The sequence below is a fragment of the Tachyglossus aculeatus genome, chromosome 1 (genome assembly GCF_015852505.1).
Source record: "Tachyglossus aculeatus isolate mTacAcu1 chromosome 1, mTacAcu1.pri, whole genome shotgun sequence".
In the NCBI taxonomy this organism is placed as follows: domain Eukaryota; kingdom Metazoa; phylum Chordata; class Mammalia; order Monotremata; family Tachyglossidae; genus Tachyglossus; species Tachyglossus aculeatus.
Genome location: NC_052066.1, coordinates 136,971,693 through 136,988,830, shown reverse-complemented (window position 1 = coordinate 136,988,830; position 17,138 = coordinate 136,971,693). Strand labels below are relative to the sequence as shown.

General features: G+C 43.2%; 1 protein-coding gene across 8 annotated transcripts in view; it reads left to right on the top strand.

Annotated features, from left to right (window-relative positions):
* LTBP1 (latent transforming growth factor beta binding protein 1) overlaps nucleotides 1–17,138 on the top strand; it is a 438,291-nt gene that overhangs the window by 236,542 nt on the left and 184,611 nt on the right. For all 8 annotated transcript variants that reach the window (XM_038760501.1, XM_038760417.1, XM_038760246.1 and 5 more), the window contains 2 exons: nucleotides 879–981; nucleotides 9,816–9,887. In XM_038760501.1, the coding sequence (XP_038616429.1) occupies nucleotides 879–981; nucleotides 9,816–9,887 (175 nt within the window). The remainder of the gene's footprint in view (nucleotides 1–878; nucleotides 982–9,815; nucleotides 9,888–17,138) is intronic.

Here is a 17,138-nt window from a genome sequence, read left to right as displayed (position 1 = left end):
GATTAAGGAAGCTCAGCCCACAGTTGGTGTCCAGTGCAGTGCTCTGTACATAGTAGAGTGCTCTGTAGATTGAGGATGTACAGCCTGTGAGGGTCTTCCCAGAACTGGTTTCCAATACAGTGCTCTATACAGCGCAGGTATCTGCCTAGAGTTGGTGTCCAATCCAGGGCCCTGTAAACAGTAGGCACTCAACAAATATTATCGAATGAGAGAAGATTTCCAACCCCTGCTGAACTTCTTGATCTTTTCTGCCTGCACAGTTTCCTATGGCAACAAATTCCATACAGTGACCAAAGAAGCAAAAGTTGAATCCTGACTGAACAGATCTGCTTTACTTGAGAAAGAGTGGGAACTGGAGTAGCTGTATAAATGTCGGGTTTGGCTGGATGCTCATTTTATCTTGTCTGAAATAGTTCCGAATCAATTTGAGGGCAAGCAATGTACTCGGCCCATGCTCAATCACACCATTCTAAGCTCCAGGAAGACTCGGTCCCACGTTTGCCTGGAATCGATGATTAAGGCGAAAGCCATAGAATAACACGCCCTGCTATTCTCAGGCCATCTCCTTAAAAGGGAAAGAAGAGAAGAGTGTCTGATGAGTTTTGTGAAGCGCACTTAAACAGTGACAGATTTTCCTAAGAAAAGAATCTGAAAACATTAGTGCCAATGGAGGATTACTAACTTGGAAATATGTTTGTTCATTTCAGTGACATATCGGTCTGTTCTGGATATTGTTTCAAAGGGTAGAAAAAAAAAGCCGAACCAGGTTGGATTAAAAGGGATCTGTTTTATAATGTGATGGTGAAGTACAGCAGCATTGTAAAATTGAGCATCTTACCCTAACACTAACCTGAATACTTCACACTTAATCATTTCAGTGTGGTAAAGCACTTCCTGGCCTTTCCAAGCAAGAAGACTGCTGTGGTACCGTGGGCACTTCGTGGGGCTTTAACAAATGCCAGAAGTGTCCCAAGAAGTCTTGTAAGTATTCTTTTGCACTTGTGTTTGAGAAATTCCACGGTGCTATAAGACATCACACTGACAGAGGATCGTATCGTTTGATATTTGAAAGTGGTGGAGATTCTCATATCCCATTGCCTTTCGGGGCCAAGAAAATGTTCATTTTAATCCTCCTATTATAAAGCTGGCAAAGCCGAGTTACATTTTGTCAAGCTTCAGGGTGATGGCACTGAATCAGGTTGCCTTCTCCAGCTGGATGAATTTTTGGGGAGAAAGTTTGCACAGATACGTTCAATTAGGACAGTTTGCATTCCTGTTCAAAAAGGGAATGTCGTGATATCTGGAAAGTTTACTAAGATCTGAATTCTTCCTTCTCTTGAAGGAAGTGTGAATGCTGTCCTCCACACCTGGTCTCTCTTTTGGGCTTCCATTTACTTTGGAATGTGGTCCACCAATGAAAGAGGGATAGAACAGTGCTTGGCACATAGGAAGTGCTTAACAAATAACGTTGTTATTATAAGGTAAAAGTGCAGGGTGGGTTTTACTTTCCTCTATTTCTTAATTTCATATTATGATTATTATGATGTTTGTTAAGCACTTACTATGTGCCAAGCACTGGGGCCAAGAAAATGTTCATTTTAATCCTCCTATTATAAAGCTGGCAAAGCCGAGTTACATTTTGTCAAGCTTCAGGGTGATGGCACTGAATCAGGTTGCCTTCTCCAGCTGGATGAATTTTTGGGGAGAAAGTTTGCACAGATACGTTCAATTAGGACAGTTTGCATTCCTGTTCAAAAAGGGAATGTCGTGATATCTGGAAAGTTTACTAAGATCTGAATTCTTCCTTCTCTTGAAGGAAGTGTGAATGCTGTCCTCCACACCTGGTCTCTCTTTTGGGCTTCCATTTACTTTGGAATGTGGTCCACCAATGAAAGAGGGATAGAACAGTGCTTGGCACATAGGAAGTGCTTAACAAATAACGTTGTTATTATAAGGTAAAAGTGCAGGGTGGGTTTTACTTTCCTCTATTTCTTAATTTCATATTATGATTATTATGATGTTTGTTAAGCACTTACTATGTGCCAAGCACTGTTCTAAATGCTGGGGTAGATACAAAGGTTGGGCACAGTCCCTGTCCCTCATGGGGCTCACCGTTCAAGTTGGAGAGTGAATGGGCATTTAATCCCCATTTAATTTAATCCCCATTTTACAGTTGGGGAAACCAAGGCACAGAGAAGTGATGTGACTTGCCCGAGGTCACACAGGAAGCAATTGGCAGATCTGGGATTAGAACCCAGGTCCTCTGACTCCCAGGCCTGTGATCTTTTCACTAGGCCATGCTGCTCCTCATAAAAAAAGGTCACTGCAGTAAGCTAGAGAGAGAAGGGTGCTCAGGAGTCTAACTGTCTTGAGCAGCTCCACATCCAACCATCCCAGGGACAAAACCATTCATCCTAGTTTCATAAATCTCCAGAGAAGGATGTTCCCCAAACCTCCATCCAAGACCTATCCAGGTGGTCTGTCAGAGGTCAAACACTATTCTTGGTAATAGAAGTCTAACTGAAGTTTTCAAAACTGTCTCTCAATCAGTGTGGGATTTACTGAGCTCTTAGTTTGTGCAGAACACTACACTAAGAACTTGAAAGATTACGCCAAATGTAAGATTGCTTCGAACAAGAGTTGACAATGTAGGCCATATGATTTTTATTCATAGAAGACAGAGTAATTAAACAGCATCATCCTCATAATGAACTTTCCTGTGTTAGAAACCTTCTCTCTTAGGTGAAATCTACTTTTTAAAGTTGATTTCCTTTATCCAATTTCTCACCCTCCTTTTTCAAGTACTGTCACTTTGTGATCAAATCCCTCTGCAATCAGCTAAACCTCTGCTTTTTCTCAGAATGAAATCAAAATGGGTTTCCAGACTCATTCTACTGGTTTTGCACTGGAGTGTTCCCTCACGTCAGAACATAATTATAATAATAATAGTATTTGATAATATTCATTCAATCGTATTGAGCACTTACTGTGTGCAGAACACTGTACTAAGTGCTTGGAAAGTGCAAGTTGGCAACATATAGAGACGGTCCCTACCCAACAGTGGGCTCACAATAATTGTGGTATTTGTTAAGTGCTTACTATGTGCCAGGCACTATACTAAGTGCTGGGGTAACTACAATTGTCAGCTGTGTGACTTTGGGCAAGTCACTTAACTTCTCTGTACCTTAGTTACCTCATCTGTAAAATGGGGATTCAGATTGTGAGCCCCCTGTAGGATAACCTGATCACTTTGTTACCTCCCCAGCACTTAGAACAGTGCTTTGCACATAGTAAGCGCTTAATAAAGGCCATCATTATTATTATTATTACAAGCAAATTGGGTTAGTCACAGTCCCTGTCCCACATAGGACTCACAGTCTCAATTTCCATTTTCCAGATAAGTTAATGGAGGCACAGAGAAGTGAAGTGATTTGCCCAAGGTCACACAGCAGACAGGTGGAGGAGCTGGGATTAGACCCCGGGTCTTTCTGACTCTCAGACCTGTGCCCTACTAGGCCGTGCTGCTTCCCCAAGAACTTCCTTTACAAGCCCAATATTTGTTGCTTTCTCAACAACTATCTTTCCCGGTAGTAAGAGGGCTGATTTGAATTAGGAAGGCTTAATACTCATCCTGCTCTTGGCTTGGAGAACTGCTAGGAGACCCAGTGCATTCTGTTTCCCCATCTCCTCGTCCAGCTCATCTCCCGAGCTTACCTTGTGTACTGGGCTTGGTGCCTACTGGTACTCCTTCCTCCCCACCTTCATCCCTCTCCATGGAGAGATGTGTCAGTCCTGACTGTTGCCCCACAGCATCCCGGCTGTTCCCAATTAAACCCTACTCCGGGATCTCTAGTTTTGCTTGCTGATTCGCACCGTTTCTCAATTGCAGGTAAGCCTTTTGGGCACACCTGCTGAAAAGGGACATTAGGAAGGTAACCAAGATGGCAAATATCACTCCAACTTCTTTGTCTTATAATCTAGACAGTGTTTTTTTCTGGAAAAACCCATTGGTATGACTAGAGTTTAGAATGAATTTTTAAAGTATTGCACTATCTCCTATTGACCATGTTTATATTGGTTTCCAAGAAAAGGGAACATGTATGCCAATATGACAGAGGGGATAGGCAATGCCATATCTGATATGAAATGCCTAATGAAAAATAATAATAATGACGGTATGTGATAAGCACTTCCTATGTGCCAAGCACTGTTCTAAGCGCTTGGGTAGATACAAGGTAATCAGGTTGTTCCATGTGGGGCCCACAGTATTAACCCCCATTTTACAGAATAGGGCACTGAGGCACAGAGAAGTTAAGTGACTTGCCCAAGGTCACACAGCAGACAAGTGGAGGAGCAGGGATTAGAACCCATGACCTCTGACTCACAAGCCCGTACTCTTTCTCTGAGCTTCAGTTTCCTCTTCTGTAAAATGGGGATCGCCACTCTCACTCCCCAACTCAGTCAGTGAGCCTTATGTGGGACAGGGACTATAACTGGCTGTACTTACCCCAGTGCTTGGCATATGGTAAGGGCTTAACAAAAACCACAATTAGATCATTAAAATAAATTCACTGGATAATTAGTTGGACAAACGAAACTGAGCAAATTGCCTCATCCTGGACATGCAAAACTGAGCAAATGGCCTCATCCTGAAGATCACCAGTGTGGATTGGTTTAAACTGTGTAAAGTACAACATTTGCTGTATTTGGTGCCTTCCTCGTGACTTGTTCCCTAGGGATTCATTCAGGGTCACATTCTTCCCATGTCACTGGGAATGCTTTCCCGCTCTGGGTTGGTACTCTTCTCCAAATCCTATTCATTTTGGAAGACAGCAAACTTTTCTTGGCCGGAAATTTTATGGTGCCGTTCTCCATGACCTTATCTTCTGACTGGAATATTTTTTGGAGACAGTTTTTGACTTGGCTGTATTTACCACAGTCTTGTCAGTCACATGCTGAGCTCCATACAGTGTCCTTAAGACTGGGCCCAGCAACAGCTTACCTCAGCTTTAAGTCTGCCAAATAATCCATAAAAATGCTTATTAGTCCCTAAAATAGATACTAGGTAGGAACTTACCTTTCTTGTAAGTGTTTTGCTTAGTGTGCAGGGATACCTCCATTATAGTGCTCTTCTTTCAGCAGTCTTCAAAGCAAGCCTGCAACCTGTACCTTGGCTTAGAAAATTCCCTCCCCCCATCCCATCAACATTTTAAAATTTTTCAACCAACTTGAAAAGAGAGATTAAAGCCCATTTCTCTGTAGAAAACGTCAGTTCTCGAGTAACTGACAGTTCTCTAGGAAGATACACAAAGTATCTTTTGTTCAATAGAATGTGAAAGGTAACACTTTAAAAATTCAATATCATCTTATTCAATTTACATTGCTCTTTGATCTTGTAACTAGAGCTCTTGTTAGAGCCTTGTTATTGATTCAGTGGAAAGAGTACTGCTCTGGAAATTAGGAGAGTTGGGCTACATTCCTGGTTCAGAATGCTGTTCCTATAGTGATGAGGGCTTCTGACCATAGAACCACTTTAGCTGATCATGAGTTGGATGGGTTTGGCAGAAATCCTGAAAATAGCTAATGTAGGAGGCAGAGACCACAGTGGGTACCAAGGTAACTGCCTGGCATTTTCATGGCACTCGGCACAGAGCTGTGGTTATTTCAAACATAAATAGGCCCTGCACATAAAAAAATACCATTGAGTGCTTTGTGCAATATTCTCCACTCATGCCCTCCTACTAGCTTGTTGCATTTCATGCCCCAGAGGAACACTATGGGCGATACAAGACCGTGAGAGTAGCAATGCACAAACCATTAGCGTTGTAATCAATTCCTCTGTACGGGTTGTCAGTCCTGAAGGGTCAGGATCAAGACTCATCCTTCCTTGCCAACAGGAGACTCCATTATTATGTGTTCTTCATGTCCCTACCCTTTCTGATTTGTAGATTTCAAACATGCCCCTCAACCATTGTCTTCTAGACTGAAGAGTTCAAATATTTTTAGTGTATCCCCATATGAAGTCTTCTCCTCCTGATCATCTCAGTGTGGCTCAGTTGAAAGAGCACGGGCTTTGGAGTCAGAGATCACGGGTTCAAATCCTGGCTCCGCCACTTGTCAGCTGTGTGACCTTGGGCAAGTAACAACTTCTCTGGGACTCAGTTATCTGTAAAATGGAGATGAAGACTGTGAGCTCCCCCGTGGGACAACCTGATCACCTTGTAACCTCCCCAGTGCTTAGAACAGTGCTTTGCACATAGTAAGCGCTTAATAAATGCCATCATCATCATCATCTCAATTGCCCTTCTCTGCATTTTCTCCAGCTCTAGCATGTTCTCCCTGAGATTCCACGATGAGAATCATATATGGTATTCTAGGGGTGGATGCCTCATGGTTAACGAGTTAAGTTTGTTAAATGATGGAGGATTGGCATTTGCACTGCTTAGTAATTATGGTATTTATTAAACACTTAGGAAATTCCAAGTTTTGAGGGTTTGGAGCAAGGAGAAGGAATGTGTTTTGGGTTTCGTGTTCTCTCTCTATGGGTGTGGAGAGGAGTACATCATTGACTTAGGCTGGGAAGAGAGAGATGTAAAATAGGAAGCCCAATAATAATAACTGTGGCACTGTGAGGCAAGCACTGTTCTAAACACTGAAGACGACAGAAGGTAATTAGGTCAGATATAGTCCCTATCCCACACAGAACTCTTAGTCTGAGTGGGAGAGAGCCCAGACATTTAACCATTGTTACAGAAGAAGTAGTTACAAATCAGGGAAGTTAGGTGACTGGTTCAAGGTCACTCAGCAGGCAAGTGGCAGAGCCAGGGTTAGAACCCAAGTCTCTTGACTCGCCATCCTGTGTTCTTTCCAACAATTTCAGAATCCTCACTCTACTGGGGCTCTGGTTACTGACCACTCTTATGAAAGAAATGACCTATTTCTGTTTGCTATGAGTTTGGGAAATGTTTCTTTAGCCATAGGCAATAAGGGACTGGAAGGGGTTTTTAAGGTCACCTGGTTCACTGCCCCCACGCCCCACCCCATTCTCAGGTCAAACTGTACATATATGATTGCTATAAAGCTTAATTACTTGGAATGCACCAGACTGGAAACCAGTCTGGACATATGGATAATCAGGATAATGCTTTATAGTTGAGGAAATTATAAGGTTTCAAATATAGAAGGTCAATGTCTACATATTTTTCTTGGAAATGGAGCTTGTTGTGGGCAGAGAGCATGTCTACCAACTCTGTTATATCATTATATTGTATTCTCCCAAGATCTTAGCACAGTGCTTGGCACACAGTAGCAGTCAATAAATATGACTGATTGTTTGGAGAACCACAGGTGTGGTAGGTTTGATAGGTTCAAAAGTAAACAAATGGAAACATTTCACACAGAGGGTGGTAAGCATTTGGAATTTATTTATCCCTTAGACTGTAAACCCTATGTGGGATGGGAATTAATAATATCACTCTTTTCATTAAATTGTGTCCAATCTGGATGTCTGGTAAGATGGCAGATATCTAGATATATGCTAAGAGCTGGGTTAGAAGCTCGTAACACAGTACTAGGCTTAACAAATATCCCAGTAATTATTATCATCATCAGTGTTTTCTCAGAAAATTGGGAAGGCAGAAAATAATAGCACTCACAAAAGGGGTTTAGATAGATTCACAGATAGGCAAATGAGGGTGAGCTATTAGAGGGAAAGTTAGGCATCATAGATGCTATATCCCTAAGTGTGGGGATGGTTGCCAGGGAGGGCCGTCATCAAAAGGTTCCCTCAAGAATCCCATTGCTAGTGTCAGAGACAGAATCCTAGGCTGGGTAGACCATTGGCCTGACCCAATAATGACATTTTAATAATTACAATAACAATTTTATTATTATGGTATTTGTTAATCAATCAATGGTATTTATTTAGTGCTTACTATGAGCAGAGCACTGTACTAGGCACTCGGGAGAGTACAGTACAATAGAAATGGTAGACATATTCCCTACCCACAGTGAGCTTTCAATCTAAAAGGCTTACTATGTGCCTTGTACCATCCTAAGCTCTGGGGTATCATGGGGTATGATCAGGTTGGACATAGACCCTGTCCCACATGGGGCTCACAATCTCAGTAGGAGGGCATAGGATAGAATCCCTATTTCACAGATGAGGAAACTGAGGCCCAGAGAAGTTAATTGACTTGTCCAGGGTGACATAGCAGGCAAAGGGTTGAGCCAGGATTAGAACCCAGGTCCTCCGACTCCCAGGCTCTTGCTCTTTCCACTAGCCCATGCTGCTTCTGCAAAGATGTATGTAGTGTGCATTGTGTCATTTTGAACCCTGATGGAAAAGTACTACAGAATCAGAGTACAGGGGTGGGAGGTCATTTTTTCTTTTATTTCCAATGGCAAAAAACTCATGAAGAACCACAAGTGCTCCCTTGTTTTTGCTGCCTTGTTGTCCAATTCACCATTGCTCTCCTCATTTCTTCACTGCCATTCTCAGAGTTGCCTCTAAGCAGTTCTTCATTCCAGCTTTCCCATAAAATGGTCATCCTCAGATGGAGTTTTCACTGCAATCCCCAGCTCTTCATTTGAAAACGATTGCATACTCTTTTCCTTTACCTAAAAATGCCCAAAGAAAATCATTCATCCTAGCCTTTCTGAAGCAAAGGAATGCCAATTCCTTCAGTCTTGCTTCAGTCCTCTAATCATCTGAGTTGTTCTTCTCTGAGCACTCCCCAAGTCCTCCACATTCCTTGGAAGTTACAGAGCACAAACTGATTTCAGCACTTAGGTAGGATTGGTAGCTGAGAGTGCAGAGAATCACCTCAAACTGCCTACTTGCAATATTGTGTGAATGTCAATGGTGCTAATTCAGTGTCCAGGCAGCAGCTGTCTTCTTAAAAAGGCAGAAGATACCCAGCTTTTATGCAGTCTATTTATGCAGTCTATTTTCCTTTAGTAGGTGCAGGAAAGATCTGGTGCCTTTGCCCCCTGGTATTACAGTAAAGGAGTTTTGATGGCAACAGCAGTGAGTCAATCAATTAATGGTATTTACTGAGTGCTTACTAAGTGCAGAGCACTGTACTACGCACTTGGGAGAGTATACTACAACAGAATTAGCAGATACGTTCCCTGCCAATAGTGAGCTTACAGCCTAGAGTCTTGGAGGGGTCAAAGAGAAAGGGCTAGCACAGAAGATTAGAAATTAGACCATCAAACACAAACTTCAACAAAAGGTAGAATTGGTCTCCGTTTTGTTTTTATATTTTCATGACTTTATCCTTATTTTATATTATTTGTATATTTTGTTACTTATTTTAATTTAAAAACAAGAGACCTATCTTTTTTTTTACTGGAAGTAAATAGACTGTAAATTTTTGGCACACTTTTCACACATTTTGTGTGATACAATAAATAAATGGAAACAGTTTTATAATAATAATAATGATGATGGTATTTGTTAAGCACTTACTATGTGCAAACCACTGTTCTAAGCATTGGGGGGATACAAGATGATCAGGTTGTCCCACGTGGGGCTTACAGTCTTAATTCCCATTTTACAGATGAGGGAACTGAGGCACAGAGAAGTTAATTGACTTGCCCAAAGTCACACAGCTGACAGTTGGCGGAGCCGGGATTTGAACCCATAACCTATGACTCCAAAGCCCATGCTCTTTCCACTGAGCCACGCTGCTTCTCTTTTAGAGATTTTTTAATTTACTCTGGGTTTTCAAAATAGTGAATTAGGCATGGTAGTCTTTTGACTAAGTCTTTACCATAGTATTAGCAGTAACCAATGGCTTCTTCTCTTTTAGCTTACAACGGATATGGTCAAATGATGGAATGTCCTCAAGGTTACAAGCGGGTTAATGCCACCTTTTGCCAAGGTAGGAGATTTCTTTTTGTTGCTTGTTCTGAGTTAAGATTATTGGGTCCGATTTGTCAATCAATCAATCAATCGTATTTATTGAGCGCTTACTATGTGCAGAGCACTGTACTAAGCGCTTGGGAAGTACAAGTTGGCAACATATAGAGGCAGTCCCTACCCAACAGTGGGCTCACAGTCTAAAAGGGGGAGACAGAGAACAAAACCAAACATACTAACAAAGTAAAATAAATAGGATAGATATGTACAAGTAAAATAAATCAATAAATAGAGTAATCATCATCATCATCATCAATCGTATTTATTGAGCGCTTACTATGTGCAGAGCACTGTACTAAGCGCTTGGGAAGTACAAATTGGCAACATATAGAGACAGTCCCTACCCAACAGTGGGCTCACAGTCTAAAAGGGGGAGACAGAGAACAAAACCAAACATACTAACAAAATAAAATAAGTAGAATAGATATGTACAAATAAAATAAATAAATAAATAGAGTAAAAAATATGTACAAACATATATACATATATACAGGTGTTGTGGGGAAGGGAAGGAGGTAAGATGGGGGGATGGAGAGGGGGACAAGGGGGAGAGGAAGGAAGGGGCTCAGTCTGGGAAGGCCTCCTGGAGGAGGTGAGCTCTCAGCAGGGCCTTGAAGGGAGGAAGAGAGCTAGCTTGGCGGATGGGCAGAGGGAGGGCATTCCAGGTCCGGGGGATGACTTGGGCTGGGGGTCGATGGCGGGACAGGCGAGAGCGAGGTACGGTGAGGAGATTGGCGGTGGAGGAGCGGAGGGTGCGGACTGGGCTGTAGAAGGAGAGAAGGGAGGTGAGGTAGGAGGGGGCGAGGTGATGAAGAGCCTTGAAGCCCAGGGTGAGGAGTTTCTGCCTGATGCGCAGATTGATTGGTAGCCACTGGAGATTTTTGAGGAGGGGAGTAACATGCCCAGAGCGTTTCTGGACAAAGATAATCCGGGCAGCAGCATGAAGTATGGATTGAAGTGGAGAGAGACACGAGGATGGGAGATCAGAGAGAAGGCTGATGCAGTAGTCCAGACAGGATAGGATGAGAGCTTGAATGAACAGGGTAGTGGTATGGATGGAGAGGAAAGGGCGGATCTTGGCAATGTTGCGCAGCTGAGACCGGCAGGTTTTGGTGACGGCTTGGATGTGAGGGGTGAATGAGAGAGCGGAGTCGAGGATGACACCAAGGTTGTGGGCTTGTGAGACGGGAAGGATGGTAGTGCCGTCAACAGAGATGGGAAAGTCAGGGAGAGGGCAAGGTTTGGGACGGAAGACAAGGAGTTCAGTCTTCGACATGTTGAGCTTTAGGTGGCGGGCAGACATCCAGATGGAGATGTCCTGAAGGCAGGAGGAGATGCGAGCCTGGAGAGAGGGGGAGAGAGCAGGGGCAGAGACGTAGATCTGGGTGTCATCAGCGTAGAGATGATAGTTGAAGCCGTGGGAGCGAATGAGGTCACCAAGGGAGTGCGTGTAGATTGAGAACAGAAGGGGACCAAGCACTGTACCTTGGGGAACCCGCACAGTAAGAGGATGGGAGGGGGAGGAGGAGACTGCAAAAGAGACTGAGAAAGAACGACCAGAGAGATAAGAGGAGAACCAGGAGAGGACGGAGTCTGTGAAGCCAAGGTCAGATAGCATGTTGAGGAGAAGGGGGTGATCCACAGTGTCAAAGGCAGCTGAGAGGTCGAGGAGGATTAGGACAGAGTATGAACCGTTGGATTTGGCAAGCAGGAGGTCATTGGTGACCTTTGAGAGGACAGTTTCCGTGGAATGTAGGGGACGGAAGCCAGACTGGAGGGGGTCGAGGAGAGAGTTGTTGTCGAGGAATTCTAGGCAGTGTGTGTAGGCAACTCGTTCAAGGAATTTGGAAAGGAATGGTAGGAGGGATATGGGACAATAACTAGAAGGTGAGGTGGGGTCAAGAGAGGGCTTTTTAGGATGGGAGAGACATGGGCATGTTTGAAGGCAGAGGGGAAGGAACCAGTGGAGAGTGAGCGGTTGAAGATGGAAGTTAAGGAGGGGAGAAGGGATGGAGCGAGAGATTTCATGAGATGAGAGGGAATGAGGTCAGAAGCACAGGTGGCCGGAGTAGCACTTGAGAGGAGGGAGGAGAGCTCCTCTGAGGATACTGCTGGGAAGGATGGGAGAGTAGCAGAGAGTGTTGAGAGCCGGGGGGTTGGAGAAGGGGGGGAAGTGACTTTGGGGAGGTCGGACCTGATGGATTTAATTTTGTTAATGAAGTAGGAGGCCAGATCGTTGGGGGTGAGGGAAGGAGGAGGGGGAGGAACCGGGGGCCTGAGAAGGGAGTCCAGCCAAAGCGGTGTCATCACATTTGAAAGAACCTGCCTTTTTCCTCCACCATTTTGCCTGGGAAAATGAAAAATGGAGGTCTGTTCCAGCAGCCTAGTGACCCCACTACCTTAACCAAGATATGGGGAATTTCTTTCCTGCAGTCTACTGGGAGTGAAATCGTACAAACATTCATTCATGCCAAGTCACAGAGAACCTCTGGATCCTTTCACTGGGTCCCCAGAGTTTTTTGGAGTCTGCTTGATTTATCAGTCAATCAGTGATATTTACTGTGTATTTACTGTGTGCAGAGGGCTGTACTAAGGGCTTGGGAGACTACAATACATTAAATCTGGCAGGTTACAATCCCTTCCCTCAAGGATCTTAGTCTAGTTGAGGAGACAGACATTAAAGTAAATTAATTACAGATCAGGGAAGTGGCAGAGTATCCAAATCTTTAAGGGGGTACAGGCCCAAATGCATAGGTGACACAGATCTGGTTATCTGTTATCAATCCCAGTGCTTAACACAGTGGTTGGCATATAGTAAATGCTTAATGAATACCATTGTTACTAGTATTCCTTCATTGCTATTAAATTATGAGCCCTATAAGGGCCAGAAACCCTGTCTATTGCTTAATGGTATATTCTTTGCCAGTGCTTAGTACAGTGCTGTGCCCACAATAAGCACATAATTATTACTGTTATGTGAAAGATACATCTGCTGGGAATAAGAGCCATGGTGCATGAAATTCTTCAGATGACATTTTCTCATTAATCCATGCAATATCCCTGAAGATGGTAGAGATGGATGGTTAAGTATTTTCATAACACTGAGAAGCAGCATGGCCTAATGGGAGGAATATGGGCCTGGGACTGAGAGGACCTGGTTTCTAATCCCAGCTCTGCCGCTTACCTACTATGTGACCTTGGGCAAGTCACTTAACTTCTCTGCACCTCAGGTTCCTCATCTGTAAAATGGGGATTAAGAATGTTAGCCCTCTGTAGGATATGCATGGTTTCCAACCTGTATCTTCCCCTGTGCTGAATGCTGCTTAAGGTTAGCCTTTAAATAAAAAAGATGTTTCTGGGGGTTTAGCAGATATTTGTTACTGTAATCTTCATTAGCTTTGTCTGATAGATACACTAGGACCCGATTGATAAACCTTAGACCCAAATCAGGAGAGCTGTATTTTCTTCTTGGCTCAGCATATGGTCTCTGAGCAGCATGGCTCAGGGGAAAGAGCTCGGGCTTGGGAGTCAGAGGTCATGGGTTCAAATCCCGGCTCCACCACTTGTCAGCTGTGTGACTTTGGGCAAGGCTCTTCACTTCTCTGTGCCTCCGTTCCTTCATTTGTAAAATGGGGATTAAGACTGTGAGACCCAGGTGGGACAACCTCATCACCTTGTATCCTCCCCAGTGCTTAGAACAGTGCTTTGCACATAGTAAGTGCTTAACAAATGCCATAATTATTATTATTATGATACTGTGCCTGTTCAGTGTATAGTCTCTGAGCTACTTCATTGGCCTGTCTTCCCCTCAGCATTCACATCTGTGCAGGTTAATGATAATAGCAGTAATAATAGTATTTGTTAAGTGCTTACTATGTGCCAGGGACTAAAGACTGGGGTAGATGCAAGCAAATTGGGTTGGACACCGTGCCTTGTTCCACGTGGGGCTCACAGTCTCAATCCCCATTTTACAGATGAGGTAATTGAGGCACAGAGAAGTGAAGTGATTTGCCAGGGTCACACAGCAGACTAGTGGCAGAGCCAGGATTAGAACCCATGACCTTTATCAGTAACCTGAGCAGATGTGAATGCTGAAGGAAGACAGGCCAATTTAGAATAGTAATAATAATAATAATAATGGCATTTATTAAGTGCTTACTATGTGCAAAGCACTGTTCTAGGCACTGGGGAGGTTACAAGGTGATCAGGTTGTCCCACGGGGGGCTCACAGCCTTAATCCCCATTTTCCAGATGAGATAACTAAGGCACAGAGAAGTGAAGTGACTTCCCCAAAGTCACCCAACTGACAAGTGGTGGAGCCAGGATTTGAACCCATGGCTTCTGACGCCAAAGCCAGGGCTCTTTCCACTGAGCCGTGCTGCTCAGAGACCATATGCTGAGCCAAGAAGAAAATATAGATCTCCCAATTTGGGTCTAAGGTTTATCCATCAAGTCCTAGTGTATCTATCGGACAAAGGTAATGAAGATTACAGTATCAAATATCTGCTAAACCACCAGAAACATCTTTTTTATTTAAAGGCTGAGGACTGTAAAGAGGTACGACCCTACGTATCTTATTGAAACCAGCAAGCAAGGAGGGCTTTATTAAGTTGGAAGAACATTTTCAGAAGCAGAATCATTCATTCATTCAGTCGTATTTATTGAGCGCTTACTGTGTGCAGAGCACTGTACTAAGCACTTGGGAAGTACAAATTGGCAACATATAGAGACGGTCCCTACCCAACAATGGGCTCGCAGTTTAGATAGACTACCCAGTCTTACAGGTTGGTGACCTGTGCCAAAGGTCCTGTATTCATTCATTCATTCATTCAATCGTATTTATTGAGCACTTACTGTGTGCAGAGCACTGTACTAAGTGCTTGGGAAGTACAAGTTGGCAACATATAGAGGCGGTCCCTACCTAACAGCGGGCTCACAGTCTATAACAGCCCCACAATCGATACAGCATTGTCCATCTTGATGGCTCAAGCAGGAGTATGGACCCCAAGCAACTGTTTGACAGACCGCCGAGGGTGAAATGAATGAAGGGTTGAGTCGGCCGTATAGCTTTAGATAATAGCCCAAAGATTAGTTGCTACTTGTAATCAGTGAAAGCATTTTTAATTATCCTGTCCCTTTTGCAATTAGGTGACGTTCTTTCAAAAGCAGTATCATTGCTGTGGCAAGACCTACAAGGGCCTGGGCCCACCATCCATTCATTCATTCAATCGTATTTATTGAGCACTTACTGTGTGCAGAGCACTGTACTAAGTGCTTAGACTGCCTCTAGGCTTTTGCCTCTCCCAGTCAACTGAGGGTCTGCGGCTTAGAGCCGTAAGTGGAAATTGCTGGGAAGAAAGAATGGAATCCTGCTTTCCAGACCTTCTCTTTCCCTAGCCAGTCCAGCTTTTTCCTCTGCTTACTCTCACAAAAAGACCAAGTCCAGATGTGAGGTAATTGAGGGCAGCCCCTACCTTCCTTTCTATTCCAGCAGAGGAAGAAGAGAGGAACAAAGATGGGGGAGGTGCTTCCTGCTGCACAGGATGGGAGGCTGCTGAGCAGCATGGCAAGGTGGAGAGAGCACGGGTCTGAGAATCAGGAGGTCATGGGTTCCAATCCCAGCACCGCCAGTTATCTGCTATGTCACCTTTGGCAAGTCACTTAACTTCTCTGTGCCGGTTACCTCATCTCTAAAATGGGGATTGAGTGTCCCACTCGATTTGAGTGTATCCACCCCAGTGTTTAGTACAGTGCCTGGAACATAGGAAGCGCATAGCAAATACCATCATCATAATTATTATTATATTGCCTCGGGATGGCAATGGTGTCAGCTTCTCCCTACTACCAAGGACCTAACTGCCTCCCTCATAGATCTAGGGGAAGAGGGCTGGAATGAGTTTATCAGGCAGAAGGTCATGTGTGTATACAGCTGGGGAGAGGAGAAAGGAATGTGTGATGCCTAGAATCATGGAGATTAGGAAAGAGACCTTCTTCTAGGGATAGATGTAACCAGGAGTGGGTGAGAACCTCCCTTGTCTTGGTGGTAATTATCGTTTTGTGGAACAGAAGATGACAGTCTTCCAAATTCCTATGACTGGGTAGCCTAAACCAATTTTTGGAGAGTGAAATAAGGGTCTTCTAATGTCTGTCGGTTGTGATCTATAGCAAGTTCTTTTCCAAGTCAGCGTGACAAATGGTTTGGTTTCAGTCAATCCTACTGGTGATAAGTAATCACCAGAACTGGCTTGTGTTTTTCTCAAGAGGAGATATCAAAAGCACTGTTATACTCTTGGCACAGATTTTGGAGCAAAGACGATCACAGAATAGTCTGTTTCATGATCAGTTCCCTGCCTTCAAGAAGGCACTGCTAACTTACACTACAGAGACTATTGAGTCATAAAAATAATATGATTTCCTTCAACACAAACTATTAAAAATGTGGGGTTTTTTACAAAAAAGGTTTTAAATTCATTCTCTTCTTGGAATTAGTCAGTGAAACTAAACAGAGCTTTGCTCCCTCCCGTTTTACGTATGTTCAGCCAGTTTTCTTGTAGACTTGGAAGCTCTTTGTCTTGGTGCTGAGGCTCTTTAGGATAACTAACACATGAAATGTCCAATTAAACGTCCCTTTTGTTAGGTATTGTTTTTGTAGTCAGAAGTCTTTTCCTTGTATAGAACATATTTTATATCAGACTGACTAATAACTAAAGTCTGATTATTTTTATTCAGTTGAGTGCATTAGTGAAGTGAAACCACACATTTACTAATGTGTGTACAATAACAAAGAGCCATCTGTACAGTTAATTTGAGCAGCTTTTGTATAATTGCTGTCAAACTAGTTTTTTCTTCTTCAGCAATACAGTAATTATCTTTTCAAAGGGATGATTTATTACACATTCACACAGAGAGAAATTAAGCCTCAGCCTATAACCCCCCAATGTTATTGAATTATTATAATTTTCTGTCATTTATTGCAACAAACCATATGATTACATTTTCTCTGGGGATTTAAAGCAGTACTTGCTCTCTTATTATAATAAAGTTTTGGTGGAAAACTGAAATTCAAATGAAAGAATGGCTCACCAAAATGATAATGCTAACAATGTATTATTATTATTGTTACTATTATAATTATTATGGTATTTGTTAAGCACTTACTATGTGCCAGGCACTGTACTAAGCGCTGGGATGGATACCAGCAAATAGGGTTAGC